Source organism: Mus pahari, chromosome 4, assembly GCF_900095145.1.
Source record: "Mus pahari chromosome 4, PAHARI_EIJ_v1.1, whole genome shotgun sequence".
Classification (NCBI taxonomy): Eukaryota; Metazoa; Chordata; class Mammalia; order Rodentia; family Muridae; genus Mus; species Mus pahari.
In genome coordinates this window covers 57,831,660-57,859,430 of record NC_034593.1, presented here as the reverse complement: position 1 = coordinate 57,859,430, position 27,771 = coordinate 57,831,660, and the positions used below count along the sequence as shown (strand labels likewise).

General features: G+C 37.6%; 2 protein-coding genes across 2 annotated transcripts; one reads left to right on the top strand and one right to left on the bottom strand.

Moving 5' to 3' along the window:
- Positions 1-306: 306 nt before the first annotated feature.
- Positions 307-26,829, bottom strand: Tiparp (TCDD inducible poly(ADP-ribose) polymerase). The gene is made up of 6 exons (XM_021196544.1): positions 26,601-26,829; positions 22,825-23,785; positions 9,020-9,188; positions 7,731-7,891; positions 2,617-2,892; positions 307-2,311 (listed from the first exon to the last, which is right to left on the bottom strand). The coding sequence occupies exons 2-6, from the start codon at positions 23,742-23,744 to the stop codon at positions 1,864-1,866; spliced, it is 1,974 nt and encodes a 657-aa protein (XP_021052203.1). The 5' UTR covers positions 23,745-23,785; positions 26,601-26,829; the 3' UTR covers positions 307-1,863.
- On the top strand, positions 25,819-27,771 carry LOC110320496 (formin-like protein 5). The gene is made up of 2 exons (XM_021196546.1): positions 25,819-25,990; positions 26,063-27,771. Exons 1-2 carry the CDS (start codon positions 25,857-25,859, stop codon positions 26,820-26,822), a joined length of 894 nt encoding a protein of 297 aa, XP_021052205.1. The 5' UTR covers positions 25,819-25,856; the 3' UTR covers positions 26,823-27,771.

Below are 27,771 nucleotides of genomic sequence, written 5' to 3'. Positions count from 1 at the left end.
TTTCATTATAGTTGTTTGCTGATGTAAGACTTGTTCCTTACCCCCAAATAATCTGCAAATATAGTCATTCTTTTCTTGTGACTTACAGTTAAAAACTAGGCAATATACTTCCTTCATTCCAAAGTAGAAGAGGATAAGCAACATGTTCTGAATAGATCTATTCAGATTCAATCTTACAGTCTTCTAGTGAACAAACCAAACCAAATCAACCCACTCAACCCAGCCAATCAATCAACCACCCAACACACAGATCAACTATTTAGTGATTTGTTATTTAAATGGAAATAGAACAAAACAGAAGTTTTAAAGAATTAACTTTTATTTTTGCTTAGTTTTATTAAAAAAATAAATATGTCATAAAGCTTTTGTTTCCTTTAGGGAGAAAAAAAGGAACAAGTTCCATAAAATCAAACAAGCAATGGTAACATGTCTTAACTTGAAAACGATTGGGGATCACTGGTTTACAAGTTATAACTGAATGAATGACTGCCACAGTTGCCCATTTCCTCCTGCCAATGGCAGCAAACAACAGCATCAACTAGGGCAAAATAAATAATTGTGTGGAAGCCCTGATAAGTGCTTAAACAGACTGATTCACTGAGACATCTGTACAGCTATATCTTGCTTTAAATAACAGAGAAGTTCCCATAAAGTTTGGGTAAATGAGATAACCACAAACATACAAGGAGAGCTTGGTATCTGAAGGACTTCTGTGGTTTATTTTATCAACAACCACTTTTCACTTTACTCAGGTTTTTGCTTTGCTTAGAAGTACTTAATATACTGCTCTGAATTGAGGCAACAGCACATTCACCTAACAGTGCTCTTGCTGGGCCAGTGGCACTGTTTCCAAGTTTGTGTTTCTATTAAAGTAAGTAGTGTAAGGTACAGAGTCAGCCAAGAAATCCAGTGCATCTGGCAAAGCAGGCATGGGGGTGAGCTTGTTGTCTTGAACAATTCAACTCAGCAGATATGGCTAAGAGTCTGTTTTGTGGGAAGCACAGTACTCAACCTTTCCACCTTGGTTGTAGATGTCTTCTATTATATAATACCAGCCCAGGGGTAGGTCTGGATTCCAAAAGAAATATTTTTAACCCTTACGACTGGCTTTAACCAACCTAGTTGCCCAACTCTGAAACTAAGTTAGGCAACAGTGAAAGAGGCTGGGTTTTCCATGGCTGAATGCTAACACATGTATCACACTTAACAATCAGGGAATTTTGCTGGTGACAATTTTTTTTTCAAATGGGTTCTTTATTATTTTACTTCCTCTGAACAGATCCCGAGTTCTCAGGAAAATTCTGGAGGTTTGAGTGGATGATATATTTTACTCCTGATCACAGAATGAAAATTTCTTCCCACCTATTAGAATTACATGAACGTATACTACCCTGAAGTACCATACAAAATGCTTTGGCTAGGTAATAAGCATGGTAGTATCAGCTCCAGGTGGTTTATCAATGTTAAAGTAAACAGAACCCTCACTTTGCTCACAGCCTCTATTTGTTTTGACCAAACTTGTACCAGACCCAAGCGACGTTTAATTAGGCTAGTCAGTTTTTTTTTTCTCCAAATACTTCTATTAATATTGCTGCTGTCTATATGTACAAGTGTGAATGAAGAATATGCACTTTAGTCTTTTCCACACCAAGGACACTAACAATTAGTAAACAATTAATAAGTGGCCATTTTAAAACCCATTTCTTTGTTGTTTAAAAAAAATTACTTTCTAGCACTTATTAAAAAATTGGGTCTGAAAAGTATCCTATTTCTGTCAAATGCTGTTTCCCTCCCAGTCCCACCCAAACCTGCTACAAATGCTGGATTGAGTTCATATCAAATAACTTAGTAGTACCAAGATTTTCAAATGGAAACAGTGTTACTGACTTCTTCATATTGGATAACAAAATAAGGGTAACTCTGGTCATCATTAAAAATGACAAAAATCTGAGGCTCAAAAAAATTATCTACACAAGAGTCATATAAGTCACTGGTGACACTGCCAGGGTTGACTGGAGGGGGCCTTCTCATGCCATGACTGCCCATTGTATATCTGCCAGTTAACACTTTGGCCAAAAACATGAAATGGACTCCTTTGGAGGACTTCTTAGAAAAGTTATGAGAGTAGCTTGCCTTCTTTGCGAAATAACTGCCTTGTCCAAACATTGTAGCATGCTTTCCACAGACACGAGGGTCAAAGTTGTGCTTGCAAATTCCATCTACCACATCTTGGGATGTTCCATGAAATAAGTGTCTCTCATTTATTATTCTGTCACGGCCAGACATTTTCCTGTTCATATATTCTTTTTTTCTAGTGCAAAAAGTAGACAGCATTTAGGAGGAAGACTTATAGATTAAGATAATAAACAATGCATTCAAACTATGCTTTATAATTTCAAGGGTAAAGATATAATAAGCTTTAAAAGTAAAATGCCAAAAATCATACTCTAGTTTGTCATTATTTTAATAATATTATTTATAGCTGTATTATTATAGCATGTGTGCTACTACATGGAAATATGAACATATTAAACTCTACGCAAGTGTTTACTGTGTTGGATATTTGACAATAGCTATACTAAGAAATGCTCTTAAGTTTTCATACCTCTGACTCACCTTTTATATTTCTCCCAAAGAAATTGGTTTTGGACTCTCAATATTTGTAAAATTTTGTATTTAAATTCAGGTACAGTTTTATGAAAAAGGTTGTAAATGATTCGATAGCTTTTATCTTCTGCAGAAACAGGCACTTGGATGAAGTCCTGAGATGGATGCATATAAACCCACGTTTCAGGGTAAAAGTTTGCGGAAGTTACTCCATCTGGGCAGATGATTTGTGATGAAGTTGCTTCAAGAGGCAGAGAAGCCTGAGTGGGAACCCCACCAAGTGTCCTATAATGAGAAAAACACTAGGTAAAGCATTCAAAAAATTAATACATCTCATTACATAGTGCTTTGTAGTACTGTCCAATTTTATAACTGAATAGCTTAAATACTTACATGTTAATTTTATTTATTTACTTAAGAGAAGCAAAACAAACCCAAAGTGTATAGTGCTTTGCGATGATACCAGCACTCAGTAGATAGAGGCAAGAGAAATACAACCTCAGCCTACCCTGGGCAACTTTGTGTCAAAATAACAACTCAAAAAAACAAACCAAAAGAACCCCATCAAACAAAAACAACAACAGGCTCTTAGAGCAAACACCTTTACTTATTTCTTGCTTCTTTCCTGTGGAGACAACTCTGAAATGTACTGCTTCAGACCAAACAGTTAAGGAGCAACTTACAAGTATCTTTACTTCTGAATAGGATACTTTTCAGACCCTAGAGTGCTCTTTTGTATATACAATTTAAAAAAGCTTTGTCTCAAAGGAACAACGATAATTTACATGCTTCTTTCAGACTTTGCTGACACTAAGCAGAAAAATTACTATCACTATAGACTATGTAGGATGGGAAATAAAGTAGGGAAGGTTTTAAATTGGAACTTCTGGGGTTAAAAATTAAAACCTTTACTTTCTATTTATATAGAAGTAACAAAAGTCATGAAGCAGGTATTCACTTTCTAATACTAAAATTAAAGCAATCACTAAATATTATTTCAGTTTTACAATTTTAGATGTAATTAAGATGAAACTGGGGGCCTATTAAGGGTAGGTGGGCTCAAGTAATAAAGTGATGACCTATGATACTTAATGCACTGGGTTCAATCTCCAGGCCCTTCCCCCAAATAGAGCAGATGTCAGAGGGTGCACAATTCAATCTTTAAATTCAACTTTGTTACTTTTAAAGATGAATTACATAAATAACAGGTTTACATTTTCCTGCCTGGTTCATATATTTAAATCATACTTTTTAGCTTTTTCAAAACAAGGAAAAGGGAAGAAGCAAAGAATAAGGAAATCCTGACCCTGAGACCTAGTTTCAGTGTCAGGGTATTGTAACACTCACTCATCAGTACATGGTGATCACAAGGAAGGAGTAATGCCTGCCAAGTGGATTTGGAAATTGACATTTTCAAAAGAGCTTTGTGACCCAGAGGTTATAGTTGTATATGAACATTCATCTCTAAAGTGCATATCACCACTGTCATTAGTCACCCACTGAGCACATACTATATATTTCATTCACAGTGTCACTGCCACACGAACCACAATATGGTTTGATTATCCCCCTCCTTAAATAAACAAACAGTTCAGAGTAGTTAATGATTTTGTCCTGATATAGCAGATGTATTTTTTAATCCAGGCTTATTTCTTTCCATTTCCACATTTTGCAATTTACAATAAAATAAAGCTACTAATATGGTAGATACAAGCTGGTTTGTCTGACTCTTATGACTGTTACTGGTATTGCCACTACTACTTAGTAAGTAGATGGCTTATTAAGCTAATGCTATGGAAACACAATTGCCTTCTCTAATCCCTGCCAACTTCATGTAAGTAGCTGTGCCTTCAATTCAATGCTTCCCAAAGCCCTTTTGTAAGACAAAGCTCTAAGGGAGTGGACTTAGGACTCCTACCACCCTCATCTGAAATTCAGGGGCAGTTTTAAGTAGTTCCTCCATCTTTTACAACAAAAGACTTATATTTCTTGTCTTTGGGATCATTTTCCGAGAGCTGACAAATTCTTTGGAGACTTGGCACAGATTTATTTTCCTGTTAAAATGGTTATGTTTTTTACTGGTATGCTTTTCTAAAGGAAGCTCCACCGCTTTAATCAGTCTCAAAAAACTCTGGCTCTTCTTAAAGTATTATCACTGTTCTGAACAAATTACAGAAGAGCCTCCAACTTTTAGCCCCTAACTCCTACCCTGCTTTGCAAAGGTAGGCACTAGCCTACCTGGTTTTCCATTACTGTTAGGGTTTAACATTTCCAACAAAGGTTAAGATTCTTCCCAGTCTACTAAGACTTATTTGTTATTTACAGTTGGCAGTGAGAATGGGTTTTATTATGTTATAGATGCCTATAATGTTTCATCTTACAGGACTCAGAATAACACAGGAAATAAACCTTTTTGCATTCTGTAAAGATGTTCCCATGGCTGGTCTGAGTCTCAAGACTGAATAAAAAGAAAGACAGCAAACATTCTTTTCTTTATTTTCTCACATAGCTTCTATCATAACTTCCCTGCCACGATCAACTGAACCTTAAACCAAGAGTCACAACAGACTGTTCCTTCCTTAAGTTTTGCTTTTGTCAGGTTTTTTGTTAAAGCAACGAGACAAGTAAATAATTCACATGTATACCTTTGAACTTTGTTCATTCCGAGTCTGTTTACTGTCCCCCCAATTGTCTTCCTAGACTCCCGGTTCCACTTTCAAGCCTGTCTTACAGATATATTGCTTAATCTGGATTCTATAGAAGACAAAACATGCAATAACTGTCTGTGTGAATCTGGCTTATTTCCTTTAATATGAGCTCCAGGACTATCCACTTCCTTTCAAAAGACTTTCTTTTCCTTTGTGGACGAGTAAAACCAAGCATACATATAACACATTTTTCTCTGTTGATGAGCATGTAGGATGATTATTTATTAGTGCAACAATAAGCACAAATATTCTAAATTCCCTACATGGATAACACCGACTCCCACATATACATACTTTCATCAGGCTAATATTCTAACTTTACTGAAACATATACAAAGGCATGTATGATGATGGACTTTTATACTCCAGTTGCAATGTTTTAAAAAAGTATGTATGTGTTAAAATGTACCACTATTTTCTGAGAACACTGTTTCTATTCACCTTATAGTATCACAATAGTATACTTGTTTATAGCTTTTCAGATTCCAACCTTATTATCCTTGCCACACACCCCCTTTACCATTTTGAAATGTTTCCTAAACCAATTTCAGTACTGAAATAAAAATGGATTAATTTTATCCCTCTAGGGAAAGAGTCAAAGAAACTATGTTTGGCATTCTTATAACCATGAGATGGTTACATGAAATAGATGTCCTTTCAGCTTTGAGACATAGCCCCTCAAGCCCCTTAATTTTTTGCTTATGCTACTTCAGCTCAGGTATTCTAGGAATATTAAAGAACAGGGTTCTTTTTATCAGTATCAGAAACACTTTTTTTTTTTTTTTTCCGAGACAGGGCTTCTCTGTATAGTCCTGGCTGTCCTGGAACTCACTTTGTAGACCAGGCTGGCCTCGAACTCAGAAATCCGCCTGCCTCTGCCTCCCGAGTGCTGGGATTAAAGGCGTGCGCCACCACGCCCGGCCCAGAAACACTCTTAATACAATGGAATTTGCTGGAAGTTTATGACCCACATCTCTTGTTTCCTTTGGTTCTTTGAATTTAATAGTTAAATGGAAAACACGAAACATTCTCTGTAGCTAAGACCGTGACCTCTGAAATCTGCTTTTGGAACCAATGCCCTTTGTTCCTTATCCCTATTAGGAGGGTATGTCCTGTAGCTGTAGACCAGAGAGCAGATAGGATGCTGTATTTAACATTTCACCCTGTCAATTTATTTTGTGCTTTTCTTCTTCTTCAATCATCTCCCTCTTCTCACTGATTTGCTAATCTCTCATTTTAGACATTTATTATCATCGTTTCAGACAGGAAGACTAAAACAATTTTTGAAAAGAAAAAGCAAATAATTATTTTCTTTTGTTGCAATTCTGCATTCTATATCATATTTATGCTTATATTATTTTTATATTTTATACTTTTAAAATGAGTATAAGTTTTTTTAAAGGCATAATCTCTTAAAGTATTTCTTTTTACTATTTAAAACTTTTCCAACAATGTACCATTTGAAAAAAGAATTTTATCCTTACAGAGGAGCCACATCTTGCTTCTGTTAGCTCAGCATGCCAAGCTGCTGGTCTTACTAATGAGTTCTACTATCTCATCAGGAGGACAGCATGTTCCTAACTACTGGATGGAGACATTAGCTCCAGCTGTGGGAGTGAAATCCCAGCAATAGCGTTTTTTATTACTTCTAATTAAAAAAAGAAAACCTAAGGTAACAATTTCGTTTTCACATAGGAACTTGGAAGAAAACACAAGCCAATATATTTCTAAAATTGAACTTATTACAAACTGATTTTGAATTCTAACTCTCTGAGAGATTCTTTTTATTTTCAAGTTTTGTGTTCTTGTTTTAAGACAGGGTCTTCCTTGGTTTTCCCAACTGGTTTGCAATTTGGTATGTATCTCAGGCTGGCTTCAAACTTGAGGCCTCTTACTTTTATCACCTATCTTGTTTTTAATGGTCTTATTTAACCCCAGACCTAAATTCTTTAAGAGTTTGCCATGAATGACTCAAAATAAAAACAGTAGAAATATGAAAGCTGCATTTTACTTTAAGGATCAGAATGGACCAACAGACACTAAGTTTAGTATCACCTTCAAAACCAAATTCTTATAATGGTATATCTGGCCCTAAAGTAGACTTGTAATTTAGAAAAAGTCCCCTTATAAGAAGCAAGCTCTGCTTAATCCAAATACAAGTTACTTAAGTTATATAAATATGTTAACTGTACCGTTTTTTCAGTTCAAAAACCCAAGATAGAACTCATGCTTTTAGGACTGGGTGAATAGTAGTTGTCTGAACTCAATTTACTTAAGAATTAAATGTAAAGAATGTACAATTTCACATTCCGGTAATAGTAACCAAGATAATTCTTTTAAATTTGGTATCCAGTAGTACATTTACACAAATGGAAAGTAAAAAAATGAAGAGTAAAAAAACAGTTGGATACTTACTGTAAATATGGAATCAGTATGAAACAGGAACGGAAAAGGGGTCTCCGTTTTATTTCTCTCCGGAAGAATGAGTTGTGGAGAATATAATGGTTGTTCCACATCATAAATCTAACTTCTTTCAGACCCCGAGAGTTGGCTTCTTCAATTAGTCGAACAACAGACTATGGAGAAGAAAACAGAAGTTAAATGAAAATCCAATTTACATGAAAAAAGTAACTGAAAGCAAAAAACAGTTTACTTCACTGCTAACATCAAAGGAATTTCAACAAATACAATAAATCAAACTAATTCCTGTATTTAGGATTTCTTGGCCTTACAAGTAGAAAGACACCCCCTGCTCACAAGAGCACAGCTATCTATCTGCCTATGACACATACACGAGGCTCAGAAGTCTATTCTATTTTCAACCTTAATGATGTCCTAGAGACTTTCTTGACTTACATTTGTTAAGGAAAATTTCAGAGAGGAATTAAAAGTTAACAGTACTCAAATTTCAAAAGAAATAAAAACAAGAAATCTCAGCCAAGTTCTAAGCCTAGAAAACACAAGAGAAAAGGCACAAGGACAGTCAAAGCATTCCATTTAAACAGCCCCTTACTCTTTTTGGAAGGTAGACACCAGTCAATTCTTAAATGACAAAATCAGAATATGGTTCAATATTGTGTTTAATTAGGGTCATTTTTGTTTGGTAATGTCTTAGATCAGTGGAATGAGAAATTAATCTCTAACACCCATTTCCAAGGTTTTACTGGATTCAGTTACAAGCAAGGCTTTGCAACTGGTGAGTTCTTCTATATCATACTAGTGAACCATGTGCACATGACAGAATTCTGAAAAGAGGATTTGCCTAATCACAGCTTAATAAAGAAACATATTCAAGCATTTCTTCCATGGACCCAGGAATGACTCCTGTTCCCTTAGGCTTCTAAAAATGGTAGATTTAACACGATTAGATTTCTATAAGCACAGAAGGCAGATATAGTCAAAAGTTACACTAGTTCTCATCAAAACTATTATAAAGATGGCGCCAAGTCTGTTAAGTATCTCTATACTGTGACATTCTGGGAAAGTCATTTAGTGGCATCCTATTATGTTCTTCAGATCAATGGAAAGAAATACACTTTTAGAAATATAAAGAGAGAAGTTTTACCTGTACCAGCAAGACTTAAATTTACATCCTTAAGATGTCTGATTATTATATTCAGTTCTGCTTAGTCACTGTTGGAAAGGAAAAAGACCACAGGAAAAAATTTAAATTTATTTAAAAGAAAAAAAGAACATGTAAATACCTCAGGATACTCTCTCCATCCAAAGTGGTCTCTACAGAAGAATTTCCAAAATGTGTGGTAAATAGAGTTTGAACTACTAGAGGGTGGTGTAGACAGCCTTCGTAGTTGGTCAAATTCAGTTGTTTCAAATACAGTCATGGCATTCAAATCTGCCCAAAAGTCTTGTCCTCTAGAAAGACCCAAGAAAAAAAAAGACCTGCTAAATAAAAATAACTAAATATCTTATTGGGCATTAAGAATATCTAATATAGCCTGATGTAGAACTGTCATAATTTGTTTTATTTGGTATAAAAGAACATTATTGGTTGTTTCCCCAACATACATTTTCTATATGTTCATTCCTAACTAGACCAACATTTCCAGGTTGTATCCTTATGGTATGATTAAAAAATTATTAACAATAAACCACTGCCATTACTGGCCAAAGCCACCAATAAATACAACCCTAGGTTCTTCTCCCTGGTTACGATAAGCCAAACCCTGGTAGTCAATCAGGGAGTTAGTATGAAGAATGAAACTGATAAAAATCAGACAGAGAAACCAAAAAACTTCCCCCCTCCCCCCGAAGCATCAGGTTACCTGTGCCAATGTAGATATACGATACTGCCTGGTGAGGTAGCAAAAAAGATGACAGAAAAATGACACCAGATGAGGCCAGTAGTGCTGACTCAACAAGTATCAATATTTCATTTCTTTGTATAAGTGGGAAAATGTTAAAAAGTAGTTTGAATTATGAGAGTTAGCTATGAAACTATTTTATTATCTGTTATATAGTCTACTATTGCTAAATTAAGCCTTTATAAACATCTCCATTAGTTTTTTTCTCTTGAGACAGGGTCTCATGTAGTCTGATCTGAGCTGGCCTTGAATTGTTTTATAGCTAAGCCCTACTCATTTCCTACCTTCCTCTCCCAGATGCTGAGATTATATGTGTTGGGCCACCATATCTAGCTTACATCTTCACATTGTTGGGAGACAAGTCCACTATAAGACTCAAATTCACTTAAATCATTAATTGACAAAGGATGACCTAAATAAAACATTTGCTCTTTAGTGAATCATTAGATCATGGTGAAACGTCTGAACCATTAACTTTAAGAAACTAGTAAATGTCATTGTTCTCTGCACTGTATAATGCACAACTGCAAATTTCCCTAAGAAAATATTTTTAAAAATAAGTTAATATTATAAATATTTGTAATTAAGTTCCTGAATGCATTTCCTCTGTATCTCTTCATTCTCAATGCAGACTTCTAAAGGGATATCTATAAAACAGATCAAGTGGATCTTTATATGTGAAATCAAGGATTGGAACAGATTTTCCTTGTTACAAAACAAGATTTTGAGAAGGGTATTCATTATTAGCGATTTGTTAGATAATCCAACTGTGCTTTTGGTACACTTGTTTCAGGGACTGTAAATGAACTAAAAACCCTCTCTAGTCAAATGTTTGAAAATTAAACTGGTTTCACAAGTTCAACTATTTACTGTAGCCTTTCCTTAGTCTGTGCAATATGCTAAGGATGACACTGTAGTACTATGATAAGAATGACAGAGTATACTTCCAAACCAATGAAGATGCTCTCCTTTTTCACATGAATATCTAACACCTCTCAAAGCACACACCCCTGGCAAATGTCAAGGAAAATCTATCACTCCTCTCTCCATCTTCATGTCATAATTTATGATCAAGTCCTACTCTTTGGGAAACAAAACAAAGCAAAACTGAAGTCACATGCATAATTGAAGGTGCGTTCGGGCAAACACACATACAAACCAAAAACAACAAAAAAACACCCCTAGCTTGATTTCAGAATTCTAAAACAGCATACAAGTTAAATTAAGAATGAAATGGGACTATAATAAAATGCAGTTGAAAATAACATTTTGGGAAAAAAAAATAACATGAATGTAGAAGAGAGACTATTAGGGAGAAGTAAAAGTCTGAGAGGGGAGGCTTAAGGACAAGCATAAGGGGAAGTATTTTTCCGAGTTCATTATGAAATAATGAAACCCATTTATTCTACATAATTAGGAATGTAAAAAAATAAGGGGCAAATCACATTTGGACACTCTTTCATTTAAAATTTATAACTAGTAATATTTAATTTAAAGGAAAAACTATCATAGGAGATTCTAGAAAAAGGAAAACAACCCAGAAAATGGAAATTCCTATGCTTAAGTTCAACTTCATATTAAATTACAGAAGGCAATTTTCACATCACTTTATAAAGGAGAAACCTGATATTATAACTGAGGAGAGCTAGAAATCTTTCTCTGAAGGACATTTTAAGTTTTGAAACATATTTTCCCCCATTAAGCTCATTTTCCAGAACTGCTTCTGGAAAACCCTTTGTCACTCTTGCTTCTTGCTGTTTAGATTTTATTGTAGACATCACTTCAGCAATTTCTGTACAAACCTTTATCACTAAAAACCTTATAGATAGTGATTTGTATGAGAAAACATCTATGAACATGGCTTTTTGCTATAACCTCTATGCATTCCAGTCTTTTGGGCATTGAGAAATTGCTATGATAAGCCCTAATTTACTTTCTTTAGATTGGTGTACTAAATAAAGTACTGTTTTGGCTATATTTCATTTTCAATAAGCTTTTCCAGACTTGACAGAGGTAAAATAACAAATGTGATAAATATCATCTTTTTATAGGATTTTGTTACCCAATCTTAAACAGGGGATATTTTAAAAATTCAAAGCAAAGAGTTTTTTCTTCTACAATTTGAATCACTACACATGTACATAATATAATTAACAAGTGTTCAACGTCTTCTTTATCAAGCCATTATTTACTATTATCAAGAAGTTACAAGTCATCTATGCATGGCAATGAATTGTGTGCTGAATTAGATAATGCACAAAGAATTTAAGAGCTTTAATCTCAATTTTGCAAGGTTTTCAAAGAACTGGTATACATTTGTCTATATAGATTCACCAGTGGCAAATAATATATTCAAACAATCGGAGTAAATGACAGATTTGCAATGTCATGGGAGAAAAAGTGGTTCTTGGTGTCCAGGAAAAGATAATGGTCAGGGAAAGTTTATGTATGTATGTATGTATGTATGTATGTATGTATGTATGTATGTATATTAATCCAAGGAGTATTTAAGAAAATATTTTAACAACAGTTTAAATATTATAAAGTAGCAACAAGGGGCTGTGCAGGAGAACAAGTACAATGAGCTAAGTGCTTAATTCCTTAGAACATTTGAGCAGTTCAAATAGTTGAAGACAGTGCACAAGACACAAAGGACCTGCATACCATGTACAAGCAACGGGAGAGCAGAAGTTAATCCAGGACTTTGGAGGACAGAAGATAAAGAGGGAGAAAGCAGACAGGGGTGCAGTAAATATAGGATGTGTGAAAACCGATTAAGAGAAACAATGCTAAAGATTGAGGAGGCAGGGTGGGGAGGTGTCATGATAAAAGTGGAGACAGATGAGAACCCTACTCAGCATAAAAGTTGAGAGGTGGCCAGAATACAAAGGAGATGGTCACTAGACTGTAGAATTTAGTTATAACCTCATCATTCATCAGAGGGACAAAACACATCTTGTGAACAGCTTATGGACTTACTAAAAGAATAAAATTAGAAACCCTGTTACATGCTTTACTAATGAACATACCATCACACATACATGTTCAAAAATCCAGATAGAAAACTAACTTGGAATTCTGGGAAAGGATCCCATTCTCATAATTTTTAACAATGGTTCTCTTATCTCACAAAAACCTCACATACTAATTAAGCAGCATTTCCAGAAATATCTCACCAATGTATGTACCAGTACCCACAAAAGAGCACAAAGTATGCCTCACATATCATTTCATATGTGTATATATTTCAGATACTCAAAAAAAAAAAAAAAAAGTGAAAAGATCCCACAAGGAGAAAGATAAACAGAGGTAAAAAGAACAATCAAAACCAATACAGAAATAGGTGTTGAGTAAAACAAAAATTACTACATTTCTTGCTCAGATAGTTTTCTGTTTATACATTATGCATCTGGGAACTCAGTATACAATTTAATTGTCTTGGACAATTTTTATTTGAGAGGCTGTTGAAATAGCTCTGGGGTAAAAACACTTGGTGCCAAACCTGACATTCCCAGGATCCACATGGTAGAATGAGAGAACGGATTCTGACATGTTGTCCTCTGACCTCTGACCATTGCTGTGCCATAGCATATGCCCCTCCCCCCATGATACACAAAATAAACTAGATGTAATAATGAAGAAAATAATAACAATCAACCTGATACATAGTGAGATCTTTAAGAAAATACCAAACAAAGCCTGCCATTGCTGATAAAGGTATCAGGAAAGGTAACAAGGATTGCTTCAGAATGTGACATGTGAACGTAGTTACCAGACCACCATGAGGGGACTTAATATGTGTAAAGTTAACTAAGCAGGGCATGAGGATACAATGCAAGAAGCACATGCAGTTCATGTGGGAGGTCAGAGTGTATGTGGGAGGTGATTAGAGATAAGACTGGTCTGGAGAGATTGGCTGGAGTCAGATAAGGAAGAGCTTTGTATACTGGGTTAAGAGGTTAGGGCTTGATCCTTTGAACAGGATCAGCATGGCCCAGGTTTGCCTTTTCTAAAGCTTACTCCAGTAAAATGATTTATTTTCGGTAGAGGATGGAGAAAGATGAGGGAAGAGTAGAGACTAGCACTATTTTGCAATATATTAGCATATTTATTATCTATGTTTAACAATTACGAGACAAATGTTGACAGACTGTGGAGGCAATAAAAGGGGGCTGCTTGAGAGGTTAGGGTTACGATCAAACTTCATCAAGAACAATTAATTACATGTGGGTAAGAAAGTACAGAGTTCGTGATGACCAGGTGTGGTAGCAGAAGCACATGATAGCACTTAGAAGACTGAGGCAGGAGAAGGGTCAGGTTTGAGGCCAGTCTGCACTACACAAAGACTTTCTCAGAGTCCAGAATGTGTCCTTTATTTCTAATCTGTGCTCTTGGAAAATGATGCCAATAAAAATCAAAAGTAAGACTTTAGGAAAGTAAATTAAGTATAAACTTTTCTGAACATTGCTCAATTTAATGAGATCCTCTAGACTTCAGAACCTTGGCTTTCTGCCTATTAAAGAGTTTACCAGTCCTTTAATCCCAGTACTTGGGAGGCAGAGGCAGGCAAATCTCAGAGTTTTAGGCCACCCTGGTCTACAAAGTAAGCTCCACAACAGCCAGGACTGTTATACAAAGAAACCTGTCTCAAAAACATTATAAATCAAACCAAAAAAACAAACAACAAAAGAAGAGTTAAGCAGTTTCTATAAGGGTAAATCTATGACCTTAAACATTAGCACTCACCCTAATAAGCTGAACTTAACATTCACGATTAGTAGCCCTCTTCTATTATTATCATGTAAAATAAAATGTTTTAAGCTGAGGGTAATAAGGATAGAAGGAAAAGATTAAATGTTGCCTGGAGAGTATGTGGGGATCTCCTAGCTTAAGACAAGCTTGACAGATGGGAATGTTTGCTATTGTTGCTGAAGAAATTTCACAGGGACACAAAATATAGCTTTTGATACATGGCTTTGATGTTTCCAGAACTCGGTTATGCTGGAGTTATCTGTCAGCTTATATCCTTCAAGACGTTACAAGGAAATGAGAACCAAAGATATGGTGTATAATATACCAACATATTTTGTGAAAGTACTATAGTTATTAAACTTCAGAGGACTATGTACTTTACACCATAGTTTATATGAGGTTAAACTTTTATGAAAATGAGTAACATCCCCTTTGTTAAAAGTAAGCTTTCTTCCTTATCTCAAAGTAGGCAAGCAAGCATCCATCATACTACTCAGTTACATCCCTGACCCTTTTTTATTTGAGAAAAGCCTAAACTGCCTGTGCTGGTCTTAAACTTGCAGTTCCCCTGCCAGATTACAGACATGTAATAACCAGGCCTAGGTAACAATTCTTTGAATCTGAGAGTATTTAAAGAGGGCCCATAGTATCCTATATTAGAAGCACTATCACTGTCAATTACCATATCCTGTTACTAATTATGATTTCTGCTGTCATTGCCTCAGATAGTAGAGAGCTCCTAGAGAGAAAGTAAAACATTTATAAATGCTGACATTCCATGCAACATCTTTCAACTATTCACTAAAGGCTTAAAATTATATACAATTTATATACCCAGATTCCTTTTGTGTTTCAAAGTAGCTAAATCACAGGCATATTCGTAAGACAAATTTCAGAGTTTATACTATTATCTATACGGATCTCAGAAGCTATGGGCATATTAAAAGCCAAATGTTAGAGCTGGAGATATGACCCAGTGGTTAGGAGCACTTTCTGTTCTTGCAGAGGACCTGGGTTTGATTCTGAGCACCCACGTGATGGTTTGCAACTATCTGTAACTCCAGTTTCAGGGGATCTCTTCTAATCTCTTTGGCACCAGGCATGCACATGGTACACTCATGGAGGAAAAATAAGAAACCTTTAATGTTGATTACCACTTTAAAGGAGGATGATGTAGCAGAGGCAGGATTACCAAGACTTAGATTAATTACTCAGTAGATCTATTAACATAAAACTAGAATTATAGACATATCTAATGTTTCTAAATACTAAAAGTAGTAGGTAAGGGTAAGGGTATCTCCATTTTAAGATGATATAGTGCATTTTAAAAAGTGATCATTAACCCCATGTGGGGCGCTCCCTTGAATGATCTTGGAACATCAGAAACATGTTTGTGAATTTCTGAGAAGGCAAGCAATTTTAAGTGGGACATCACACTTATCTATATGCCAAACCTCATGCCTGATTTACATGTCAGACATTTAATGTGTGGTCTTGGAAGTCTTTCTAGAAGAGAACACAGTGGAATGAGAGAAGGGGGAAGAGATGGAGGTGGAGATAGAGAGAGGTTGAAAGGAGAAAAGAGAGGTAATTAAGTTTCCTAAACAAACAAAAAAAATCCCAAACAATGTGAAGAAAAGGACAACATGCTGTTAGTAAAGCTTATGCTAAAACAAAGCAAAACCAAAACCAGTCATACTGAGACACAGTCACTTGAATGCACATAAATATTTGTCAAAATTCTAATGATCCTATATTTAGAGTTCCTAAAGACCCTTCATTTTCCTTTACTTCCCATCTTTGCACCCATCTCAACCAAAACAAGCACTAAAAACAGACTATTAGCCATAGGAAAATAAATGAACGAAAGTTAGGCATTATTATTATTGTTAAAATAGTAACTGCAGATGAAAGCCAAGAACATATACAAACAAAGAATTTTCTAATGTCATGTGACTAATCCTAAAATCTTTTGTAAATAAAAAGTATACTTGTAAGATCTTACAGAGTACTGTGATCTATTCAGAGCACTGGGATTAAATTTTGCACTCTTAAGATGCCAGAAATGTCATACAGCCTTAATTTTGATCCAAGTTCAATCACATGTCCTGAGACAAGTAGAGGGTAACTGTAAGTGAAATATATTTAACTGTGGCCTAATAAGGAAATGAAATGTAATTTCTATGAGAACAGCTGGGAAAGGAAGCAGTTTAGGTTTTTTTTCCCTAAAAAGTCATACTAAAGGTTCCATTTATATCTTATATTGCCCTAAATTATATAGTTAAAGATTACTGAAATATGTGAATATTCCCTTTGTTGAATAAAATATTTTAAAAGTAGAAGTTTCAAAGTGATCAATTAAAAATGTGTGCCAATATGCAAGTTTTAAAAAACTCCAAGTAGAAAGGGCTAAAATAAAATTTATAAAACATTTCCACACAAATGAAAAATGCTTATGATATATATATATCCTTTAAATCATTTTAAAATAATCTCAAATTAGAACTCATTTACAAGACAGTATAAACATTATAGAACATAATCTAGTAATGTCTAGAAAATACAATGTACTAGTCAACTTATTTCTGATTTCAATTACAGCCGGGCAATGGTGGCACATGCCTTTAATCTCAGTACTTGGGAGGCAGAGGCAGATGGATTTCTGAGTTGGAGGCTAGCCTGGTCTACAGAGTAGCCAGGACAGCCAGGACTACACAGAGAAACCCTGTCTCAAAAGAAAAAAAAAATCAATTACAATTGACTCTTCAAAAATAATTATTCCAGAAAAAAAATTATTCCAAATTTTATTTAGCCTTGTATTTTTTTCCTCCAGTTACTCTAAATAAATTTAGCTGGTAGGTAAGAGAAACAGAAATAGACTCACTGACAGTTGTTTATGTTCTGGTGCTAACAATCTACAGTAAACAAGTTTTAGCAGACTAAAGTTTAATGTACACAAACTAATATACAGAGAATCTATTACTGACAGCACCCCAATTCTTGTGGGAAAGATGAGGAAGTTTTTACAGAAAAGACATTAAGAGGCTTTATACAACACTTCTGATGTATGACAGTATTTCGCTAATCCAAGAAAAGTCTTTTTTTTATTTTTTAAATTAAGATGAGTATTTGAAAGGAAAACCCAGAATTTTTTCTGTTCTTATTGTGTCAGTGCCTGGAAATAAAAGAGCTAAACCAGGTGACAGTCAGAAACCAAAGACCAACCACAACAGGAAATTATTTAGGGTACTTTGTACCCTTTGCTCTGTCTACACCCTGAGCAGCTGTGGGAGATGTGAAGCTCAGAATGTAAGCACATGTATCACTGCAGAGCTTATCCTTGGGTTCCCATCTCTATTATTCTTTGATGCCTGACTAAGCAGTGCTGGTAGAAACTTGGAGCAAAGAACTTACAGCTACTGCAAACAAGAGGAATCAGGGCAAGAATCTCTTAAAATCCAAAAAAAGGAATTTTCTTTAAAAAAAAAAATAGCTAATGTGATAGAAGTGGCTTCAACAACATAAATAATACAAGCCTTTCTTTACTTCTCAGAAGCAACTGCACTAAAGCAAAGGACTTGGACTTGCATAAAGAATACAAACTTACTAAACTTTTATACAACTTAGTAAAGAAAGATTACAATACATTTCTTGTGGTACAAATCCTGGAATATAAGAAAGACAACAGTCACCCTAAACATTCTCACTCTTTTAAAAGCTTATCCCGTGCAATGACCACGAAAGGGTTCTTTACTAGTCAAGTGGGTACTCAAGTTAGTCAACAGAATAAAGCAGAGAAAGACTGAAAAGACAGGCACATTTTATCCCATGAAGCAACAGAGAGGAATGCTTAATTAACTTTCTATGCTTGCCTTAAAAACAATAACTGGCTCGGTCACAAAGGAAAAATTTGATAACAAGAGGCTTTTTGCTAGCATCAACTTCTAAAATTTGGTCTTTCTGATCATAAAATTGGTTATATTTAGTAAAGCTTGCAATATCTTTTGTATGGACTTATAAATCTACAAAATAAAAACTGGGATAAGCTCATTTATTTTACATAAAAATCTAACCTCAAACAGTTTTTTAAAATCTACCGCTTGTAATTTCAAAGTCTTTTATTACAATTTGAGGCTTTTAGTCATTATTTCAGAGGCTGGGCTAGGTGATGTTTAACAATTGTAGGGAAAAAAATTAACAGGAGTCTTTATGTGGTGTAATTTCTGGTCCTCAGAAAGCCTTGTCATAAATAAATATAGAATACTAACTCTAAGTACAAAATCTAACAGAATGTGGCTCAATCTTTAGCAATCTATTTATCTCTCAAAGATACAAAGTAACTCAATTATAAAAGAGAAGCAATGGTTAGTCTTAAGAATTGAGCCACTTTTCACAAAACTGAGCCAGAATCAATTATAACACAACTCAAAATAAGATTTTTTTCTTTGTAAAGTGATATACACATGCATGCAGCTTTCTCTCCACAACTCACAAAGACTGGTAATTACTAAAGGTTGCTGATCTAAGTTAAAAGGACTTGACAACCTAATCTAAATACATTCCAGAACCAATCCCAGCAGACAAAGAATGCACAATCTGGTGGTCTCAAATTGGGGGCGAGGGATAATAAGAAATTAGCAGGCCACAGAAAACAGTTACAAATTTACAATGGTTGGATTTTAGTAGCATTCCTTCAGTAGTTATAGTTTATAGATGATATAAACTGCTTCACTCTTTAGAAATAGCACTCAAATCTGCAATGAGGATCACTAATCAGAAATATAAAGAATTTACCTTTGTTTTATAATTGAATGAAAACCTAGAAATTCTAGTATAACAGGAAAAACAAAAGAGATTTATAGGGTGACAGAAGAGTTAATCAAAAGTATCTTGTATGCCTGAGTTTCTCTTTACACCTTCATATCACTAGTATCTTTTTCATGTACAATAATAACTAAAAGCTTTGGATTCAACTGGATAATAAAATATATTATGTATCATGCAACTATATTCAGAAATTGCCAGATAGCCTTATGAGCTTTTTATCCCCCAGTCTTCTGAATAATTAGAAATCTTTGCTGTTTCCAAGGTTCATTTTCATTACATCAGGAAAAGCCTGACCTCAACCTGAAGCCAGGTGACAGCTGCTTCAGAAGTAACCTACTTATTGATGAAAAGCCAGAAAAGTAAATGAATGACTGCTATTGATTCTCATGATGGCTCCACACAGACTCACTAACTTCTCTAGATTAGTACAGATAGATGCCAATTAGTTTTATTTCATATGTAAATAGCAGCATAAAGAGGTAGAAAAACAAGTCATTGCATGGCTTTATCGTAGTAGCACAAGGCACCCATTTTGAAAGTCACTTGCTTATGGAGCTCTCTCTTTCTCTTACACAGGAATTTTAAAAATAAATTCAAACTGATACAGCTGTGTATATTCAAGAAATACCAAAAGTCACAAGGCACAGTTAAGTTTCAGCTGTTCTCCTCTGTCCAGTGTTATCAACAACACTTAATGAGTTAGTTCACACATCATCACAGCTGTATAGACCAGAACTAATTTGGCTAACTATTCTAGTCAAGTTCAGTCAACTTGAAGTATCTAGTTTAGATACTTCACCAAGTCATATAAATTATAACATACGCTTTTGACTTCTTACATAGAGCTGCTTTGAAGTTATCTACTGGCATTTTCCCTTGGATAGATTTTTGAAAAGGCTCGTAAGAACTATTACCAATAAACATTCACAGCAGCCAAGATTATAACAATGTTTTAAAAGCAAGTAAAATTACATTATCCGTAAATACTAGGCAAACACACATACTAAACTCTGAGCTGCTGTATAGCTCACACCTATAATCATAACATTTAATACATTTAGTACAGCATTGCCTACATAGCAAGACCATGTCTCAAAATAAACAACCAAAACCACCTTCTCCCTAAGAAAATCTAACCATGAGCTCACCCCAATCCTCTGTCAATGAACTGAGAAATTAGAATACTCATTGGTCATAGTTTCACTAGCAAGTCAGGTCCAAAACCCAGTTTGTGGTTCCCTTCCATTCTGACTTACTATGAAATGAATGTAATGTGAAACTAATGGTGATCTTGGTTGCTAAAAAAGATTTGCACTGCTTCCAGTCTCAATTATCAACACAGTATTCCAATTAGCATGGCTCCTTTGAAACTGCTTAGTTCTGCCACTCAAAAAATCACCATCTCCTGATGATGAGTATCTATACTGTTAAGAGATTATTTTCTCAATAAAAAATACAACACTTAGTGTTCTTGCTCTCAGTAATTTCTGAAGGCCTGGCCCATATCCAAAAGAAGTCTAAAAATCAAATTTGGAGTCCAGACCCTTAACTAATTAGCTTCCAGCTGATGTTGGCAATACACACGTATGATTTACAAAAGCAGAGAATGCAAGCAGGAATGTATTGTAAGCATTTATCATCCAAATATTATATATATGTTTTTAGTATACAAGCATCATCTTAACTAAAGAGCTCAAAGGAAACTGAAAACATCTGGCTCAATTTACTACCCAATTTCATTCCTGAAAACAAAATAAACAATGCAAATTCCAATTTTGATTAACTTAGGTGTTAAATCCTCACAGGTGCAAAGAAAAATAAAGATTTCTATCTGCATAATTTTAAACTATACCTGTCTCTGCTACAGACCCAGAACTATGAACATAATTCAAAGTTCTCAAAATGATATTATGATATAGTGTGCATTGATGACTTTGTCATATAAACTACCCAAAACAAGTAGAACAAACAAACACCATTCATCCACTCTTCCTGTATATAAGACTGGGTCCAATATGAACATATACACAGCTGAACACACATTTCCTGGTTATGTGCAATCTGCACAGATAGACCAGCTTTACAGGCCTGACCACAGAGATTAATAGCTTTAGCCAAATAATGTGGTAACCATGTGAACCTGGGCTGCTCCAGCTTGTTTGTGATTCTCTCAGCAAGGCTCAACATGCCGTTATCTGCATCTTGTTGCCAGGAAACACAACATCGCTTTGGAATACAAGGAAAACCAGGTTGCAATGACCACAGGTCAGATCCCCAAAAGCCTAACTTTTGACAGTTATTTTCAATCTTATATTTCTTCTTCTTGTTCACTGAAAATTTCATTAGTAATTAACAGTTCATATTTCCAGCTTTGTTATTACTGCAGGACCACTTAAAATGTAGTAGCAGCAATATCAATTACAATAGCAATTCACTCATACTTTTCCTCTCCTAAGTGTCATATAAATATTACTTTATATCATTAAGACTAATTTGGAAATCAAGTTCCTACTGTAACTACCTTATAACTGATCCTATAGTTTTTGCGAAAGGCTCTAAATCTGTCTACTTTTCAAGCAAAAAGATCTTATTAGTTATAAATATCCAATGTTATTGACCAAAGAATTTTTGAACCTTCTGGGACCAAAATGATTGTCTTGACTTGCTTACAGTAACAGAGTGTAATGTTTAAGACAATGATTTTGCTAGTTTCTTTATGACTAAGTCAAACATAAACTTAATGTACCAAAATGTTCAAGTACTCAGTAGACTGAAATCTGCTTCATAAGTGAAAAGGTCAATGTTCTGAAGTGTTCTGTAATCTGGAGATGGAAGGATTCGAGTGGCTTTGAGAATTCATAAACTCTTGACAGACAATTAGAATTGATAGCTCAGGGGCAATGGAGTTCTTGGACAATACCTTATTAAAACTATTTTTAAGAAAAGGGGGCCTCTTGCAGAGGACTAAGGTTCAGTTCTTAGCACCTTATCAAGGCTCAAAACAGTTTGTAACTGTGCCAGGGTATTCAACACTGGCTTCAGGCCTCTGCAGCACCAGGTGGACATACATTTACACAGGCAGAACACTCATACACATTCCAACACCTTAAAAAAATCAAAATAGCATGTATCTGTGTATGAATGAAGAACTTCTGAATTATTCATATAGTGTTTAGTAAAAGAACTCCAAATCTTAGTTTGTATATTTAAAAAAAAAAAAGCTACTCAACCCATAAAAATTTAAAAACTAGATAAGTTTAGTATGTAAGATTCATAGTGGATTTTCTTTTAAAGGCAAGGTGATTACAGTTAAAATAGTACTTGATACTAGTGTTGATTCTCAACACTCAAATGTATATACAACTTTCATTCAAACATATACATACTAAACAGAATGATATCTAAATTGTTCAAATCATAAAATGTTTGTCTGGTTAGGTACAGAGACCATATTAAAATTTAAACACTATGAAAAGTCAGAATAGCATAAAAGTCACAAAAGAAAAAAACAAAACAAAAAACTTGGTACACAACTGAAAGAAACCACCATACCAAACTTTCAGCTTCATTAGAATATGTAACAACTTTTAACTTGTTATAATACATACCCATACTTCATTCTCATTCTATCATTTTCTGGATTACAATAAAATCTTTCCAAGTGCTCCTGAGAATCATTGGAAACACTCTGCCACTTCTGAGTGGTTGTCCTTTTGATCTGCCAATGATAGGGCAATACGGTGTGATGTTTCAAACAATCCCTGCCATAAATGCAAGTGCCTTGCAGAAAGTCCATACAAATTTCAATTCCATTCTCTTGGTGAGTATGGTACTGTAGCTGGTTTACAAGTTCAAACACAAGCTCAAGGGAAGCTTCCTCACTTTTGTCTTGGAAGAGCTCAGTACTCAACTTATCACTGGTATCCAAAATGTACTGGATTGTAAAACTATTGTCTTGGAAAGCTCCTGGTACATAATCCATAACTTTATCTATGCAGTCAGGACTTGTAGGAACATCACCTGAAACAGGATGCAAAAGGTCAGTTTGGAAGTGTCCTGTTGTAGAATCTGCCACTGTCCCATTGATGGTTTCTGGTGGAAAACTGTGGTCTTGGATTGGAACCACCTGTTCTGGAGCATCGGTAGAAGGATGCGCTTCTGGTAATTGGCCCTCAACATTTGTCCCATCAGGAATCAGGACAGGCAAACTGTTTTCTGCTGGTGGACATGATGGGTTGATTTCCAGGGGTTTTTTCACTATATGTTCATGTAAGCTGCTCTCATCTCTGTTTTGGTCTCTAGCTCTAAAAACTCCATCAAGTGAGCCAGATTCTAGCAAAGTATTTAATATTGGCCTCAAGGATCTCAGGGTTCCAGTTCCCAATCTTTTTTGTTCCTGTTTTTTCTTAAAACAAGTTTTCAATGGAGAGATCTTCTCAGAAATTCTCATTTGGCATGAAAAGTCATCAGGAGGAGAAGGAGGCTGTACTACACAGTCTGGCTCAGGTTCGTTGGTTTCCATTTCCATGATGTGGATTAACTCCAACTGTGCCTCAGTATCTACAAATCCTACCAGGATAGGAAGAAAGATGATCATTTAAAAACTGACAATTGAACAAATTCATTCATTAAAACTTTTTGCGTTAGTCTATGATTAACTATCTGTAATCACTGCTTACATTATAGTTAGCTCTTATAGGTCAATTTTCGTTTTTTAAATTGAGAAATGGAGATTCAAAATCTATGCGAAAAACTGCAAAATAGTAGATAATAGTAGATGAGAATGTATTTTTCAATAGTTATATATTGCCTTAATAATTGATAAACACACACACACATAGAGGAGGGGGAGACAGAGGGAATGCTGTGTGTGTGATTCTACAGGGGGTATGGCTTTATTCTGTAAGGCAGAAATAATTGAGCCGGGCGGTGGTGGCACATGCCTTTAATCCCAGCACTTGGGAGGCAGAGGCAGGCAGATTTCTGGGTTCGAGGCCAGCCTGGTCTACAAAATGAGTTTCAGGACAGCCAGGGCTATACAGAGAAACCCTGTCTCGAAGAAAATTAAAAAAAAAAAAAACCAACAACAACAAAAGCAAAATAACAAAAAAACTGCCTTTTCTAGATGATGAAAGCAGGGAAACCACATCTCTTGCTTAGCTTTGTGGTTCCCTTTACAGTTGTTTATGATCTGTCCCATGAGTTTGCAAAAACAAGTTTCTCTGGGAGGAAAGTTCATCAAAAGGATAAACTTAAAAGGTTAAAAAGTGAAAGAACTGGTGTGTGTGTAAGGATAGACACAGAAGCTTTCAAGTCTATTGTGAAGCCAGAAGTCTGCTAATGTTTTTACATTCTGAAAGTTCTAAGATTTAATTACTGAATGTTAAAGATTTCTAAATTTTTAAAAAAATTCTCATAACTGAAGAAATATCAGGATATACCTAACTTCAACAGCCACTGTACTGTGCCTTAGAAACTTAACACAGCACGATTATACAAAGGGTCTTCTAAGTCCTTGTCTTTAGAAAAGTTACACTTATCCACTTTAAAAAAACCAAATGAAAGTATATTATAACCAAAAATACAAATATTAAAAAACACCAAATCTGAATGAGCTGCTAATGGAAACTAAGAAATTTTTTTCCTTGCAAGAACCAGATTCTTTAAAATGACTGAGATTTCCAGGTATTTACTGAGATTGTTCCAGATGAGAAAGGACAGTGATGAGCAATTAATGGTCTTTTTTCTTGTCCAATAGACTGAAAGAACTCCTTGATGTAAGAACCTATGATTTAATCAAGCATGCATTAGGAGTCCAGTATAGTACCTAGCACGGTTCACCACTGAGAATGTCTGTATTTTGTGGCTGAATTACTTTAGAAAAGGCATACATTAGATGCTTTGTTCTTGGTTGAAGGTCAAAACCCAAAATGGTAAGACTTCGTGCTTTAAAAAACGAATATAAAGATCTAGGAGGGATTTATAAGTCTATGTATACAAAGTGCTGAATAATCAAAACTCAGAAAAACACAAGGCATGGAACAAAGTGCTAGTCTAAGTACAAAAGAGATTTTATTTTATTTTTTTAAATAAATAAATATTTGAGTTCAGTATGAGCTGGCATTGTTAGAGAAAGCCTCACGAAGGAGGGATCTGACATGAGACATAAATAACTGGAAAGCAGCCAAGCCAGGCGTTATTATTCATCATTCGTTGCTCTTGCCTCAAGGCTCAGTTGGCACAGATTGTGGTATTCCCTCTCCGTATCAAATCCGCCTGTGCCTTCCCCTACGCACGCACACTATCCCCTCCTATCACACCAATCCAGGCAAAATACTAAAGCGATTTTATTTATACTTCTGCACACGCACATGCACGCACGCACACACACACACACACACACACACTCGCACGCACACAACTTTTCCTCTTACCGCCCTCCACCAAACTCGGAAACTCAACTAGGAAGCAGAGGAGTGGAGTGCGGAAGCCACCAGTTCCTCAATTAGTTTGCATAACAGAAAAATAAAAAGATTGGAAGGCCGTTTCCTCCAGTCGCCCGCAGCGGGCAACCCAATCGCGCCACCCTTCACCTCGTGATGCCTGGGTCGTCTGGCACCACCGGCCGGTCACACCTTCCATGGAAACCGCCGGCTCCAAACAGCCAAGCCCTGAGACGCCGGGGTCCGAGCGACGCCTCCTGCCGGCCGCGCTCCGCGCAGCCACGACCTCCCGCCGCGCCCGTTCCACCCGGCTCTGCACTTGGCCGGGAGGGTGAGCATCCCCGCCCTCACCTTGTCCTCAGGAACCCCGGGCGCCCCCTCACTCCCGGCCCACCTTCCTCAGGACCCGACCTCCCCGCCTCCCCGAAGCCACTCGCGGCGAGTTCACAATGAATCTTCCGCCCCCTCGGCCCTGCCTCCCTCCCGAGGACCGGCCGGCGAGTCCCGGAGCTGGCGGGGCCGAGCGGCAGCGGACACTCCGGACGGCGGGGAAGAGGAAGGGGGACCGGTGCGCACTCAAAGTTAACTCGAACACAGCCTGCAAACTTCTGGGCTGCAGCCCGGAACGCGCGCCGGCCGGAACTCTCCCGCAGCGTCGAGCCCTCCCGCAGGGGCTGCCCCGGGCTGCAACCCCCCGAGAGGAGCCGCCGGCGGCCCCGCAAGCCCCGCGGCGCCAGTCCATCTATCCACCTGCCCGGCTCCCGGCGCTGAACCCGATCCCACCCCGCCCGCCACCGACGGACGCCAGCGCATTCAGCTCTCCGGGGCAGTCTATGGATCCGCGGCTGTCCCGGCGGGGACTCGGGGCGGCGAGGCCGGCGCCCGCCATCCCGCTGGGGTCCCTCCGCCGCTCGCTGCCCACCCCCCCAAGCCCCTTTTACCTCAGGCAAGCCGCCCTTCGAACGCAGCCCAGGCGCGGCGTGGAGGGCCGCCTCTGCGCCAGCGGTCCGAGCGGAGGGCGAGGGCGAGGGCCGGTGTCTAGGGGTCGTGGGCGGCCGACGCGGCGAGCGGCGCGCGGGCCATTCCGCGGACCTGGGCGCAGAAAGCCGCAACTGCTCTCCGGGCTCCAGCTCGCTCGCCTGTCAGCTCCAGCTCTGCTTTAAGTGGCTTCCGGTCTCCTCCTCCGGGCCGACTCGTCTTCGGGGAGGGGCGGAGCTTCGGGGCCGAGAGGGGGGTGGGGTGGGGTGAGGGGGCCGGGCGTTCAGTCGGTGCCGGGAAGCGGGGCCCCGCCTCCCGTGCGCGTGCGCGTGCGCCTGGCGGAGGGGCGCGCGGCGGCTCGGCGCTCCCGGGAGGAGGAGGAGGAGGAGGAGAAGGAGGAGGAGGGAGGGGAGTGTCAGCTCGCGAGCGGCCGAGGGTCCCCGAGGGTCTGACGGTTCGCGAGGCCGCGGAGGGCCCCCGCCGTGCGCCTTAGGAGGAGAGGAGGCGCGCGCCGCGGGGGGCGGGCTCCACCTGCCTGCCGACCGATGCAGGGTCACCGTGTTCCGCGGACACCCGGGCACGCGATGTGAGACGGAGGCTGTGAGACGGAACGGCCGGTTTCGGTGCGGTTGCCTTTGTTTATCTGCCTCCTTTCAAGACGCCTCCGGATCCCGAGGGGGTGGGGGGGAAGCGAGTGGCCGCCTCCTCCGCTGCCTCCAGACGGGGTCGCCGGCCCCGCGCCGTACGGGCGGGAAGGCTGAGCCCGCCCCGCCGCCTGTTCCCGGACAGCCTCCGCTAGGGGAAGCCAGTGTTAGGGTTTTGACAATAGAGATGCCTATGCGCGTGTTTTGCAGCCCACGGACCACGTAGTGACTAATTCATTTAACAACTCAGAGCACCTCTTCCGCGCCGAGCGGGTACTAGGTTTAGAACTACGACCTTCATCACCCAGACCCCACGCCCTGCCCTCATAGAGACTTAGGAAACCGATAGTTAACCTCAAAAATATACATGAAACTGGCATCTGGATTGTAACTTCATGTATTCAATAGCTTTTTTTGTTTTTCAGTAGGAAATAAACATATTAGTATAATCCGAATTTAAGAAAAATTAAAAGGTCGTACTTATTCCAAA

Excerpts from the sequence above, each read along its gene's own strand:
- Tiparp (XM_021196544.1), bottom strand. The coding sequence starts at position 23,744 with ATGGAAATGGAAACCAACGAACCTGAGCCAGACTGTGTAGTACAGCCT. Across the intron at positions 9,189-22,824 it reads AGAATGAGAATGAAGTATGG|AGGACAAGACTTTTGGGCAG; the intron begins GTATGTATTATA and ends GGGTCTTTCTAG. Across the intron at positions 7,892-9,019 it reads GATGGAGAGAGTATCCTGAG|TCTGTTGTTCGACTAATTGA; the intron begins GTATTTACATGT and ends TCTTCTCCATAG.
- LOC110320496 (XM_021196546.1), top strand. The coding sequence starts at position 25,857 with ATGGAAACCGCCGGCTCCAAACAGCCAAGCCCTGAGACGCCGGGGTCC. Across the intron at positions 25,991-26,062 it reads CTCTGCACTTGGCCGGGAGG|GACCCGACCTCCCCGCCTCC; the intron begins GTGAGCATCCCC and ends CACCTTCCTCAG.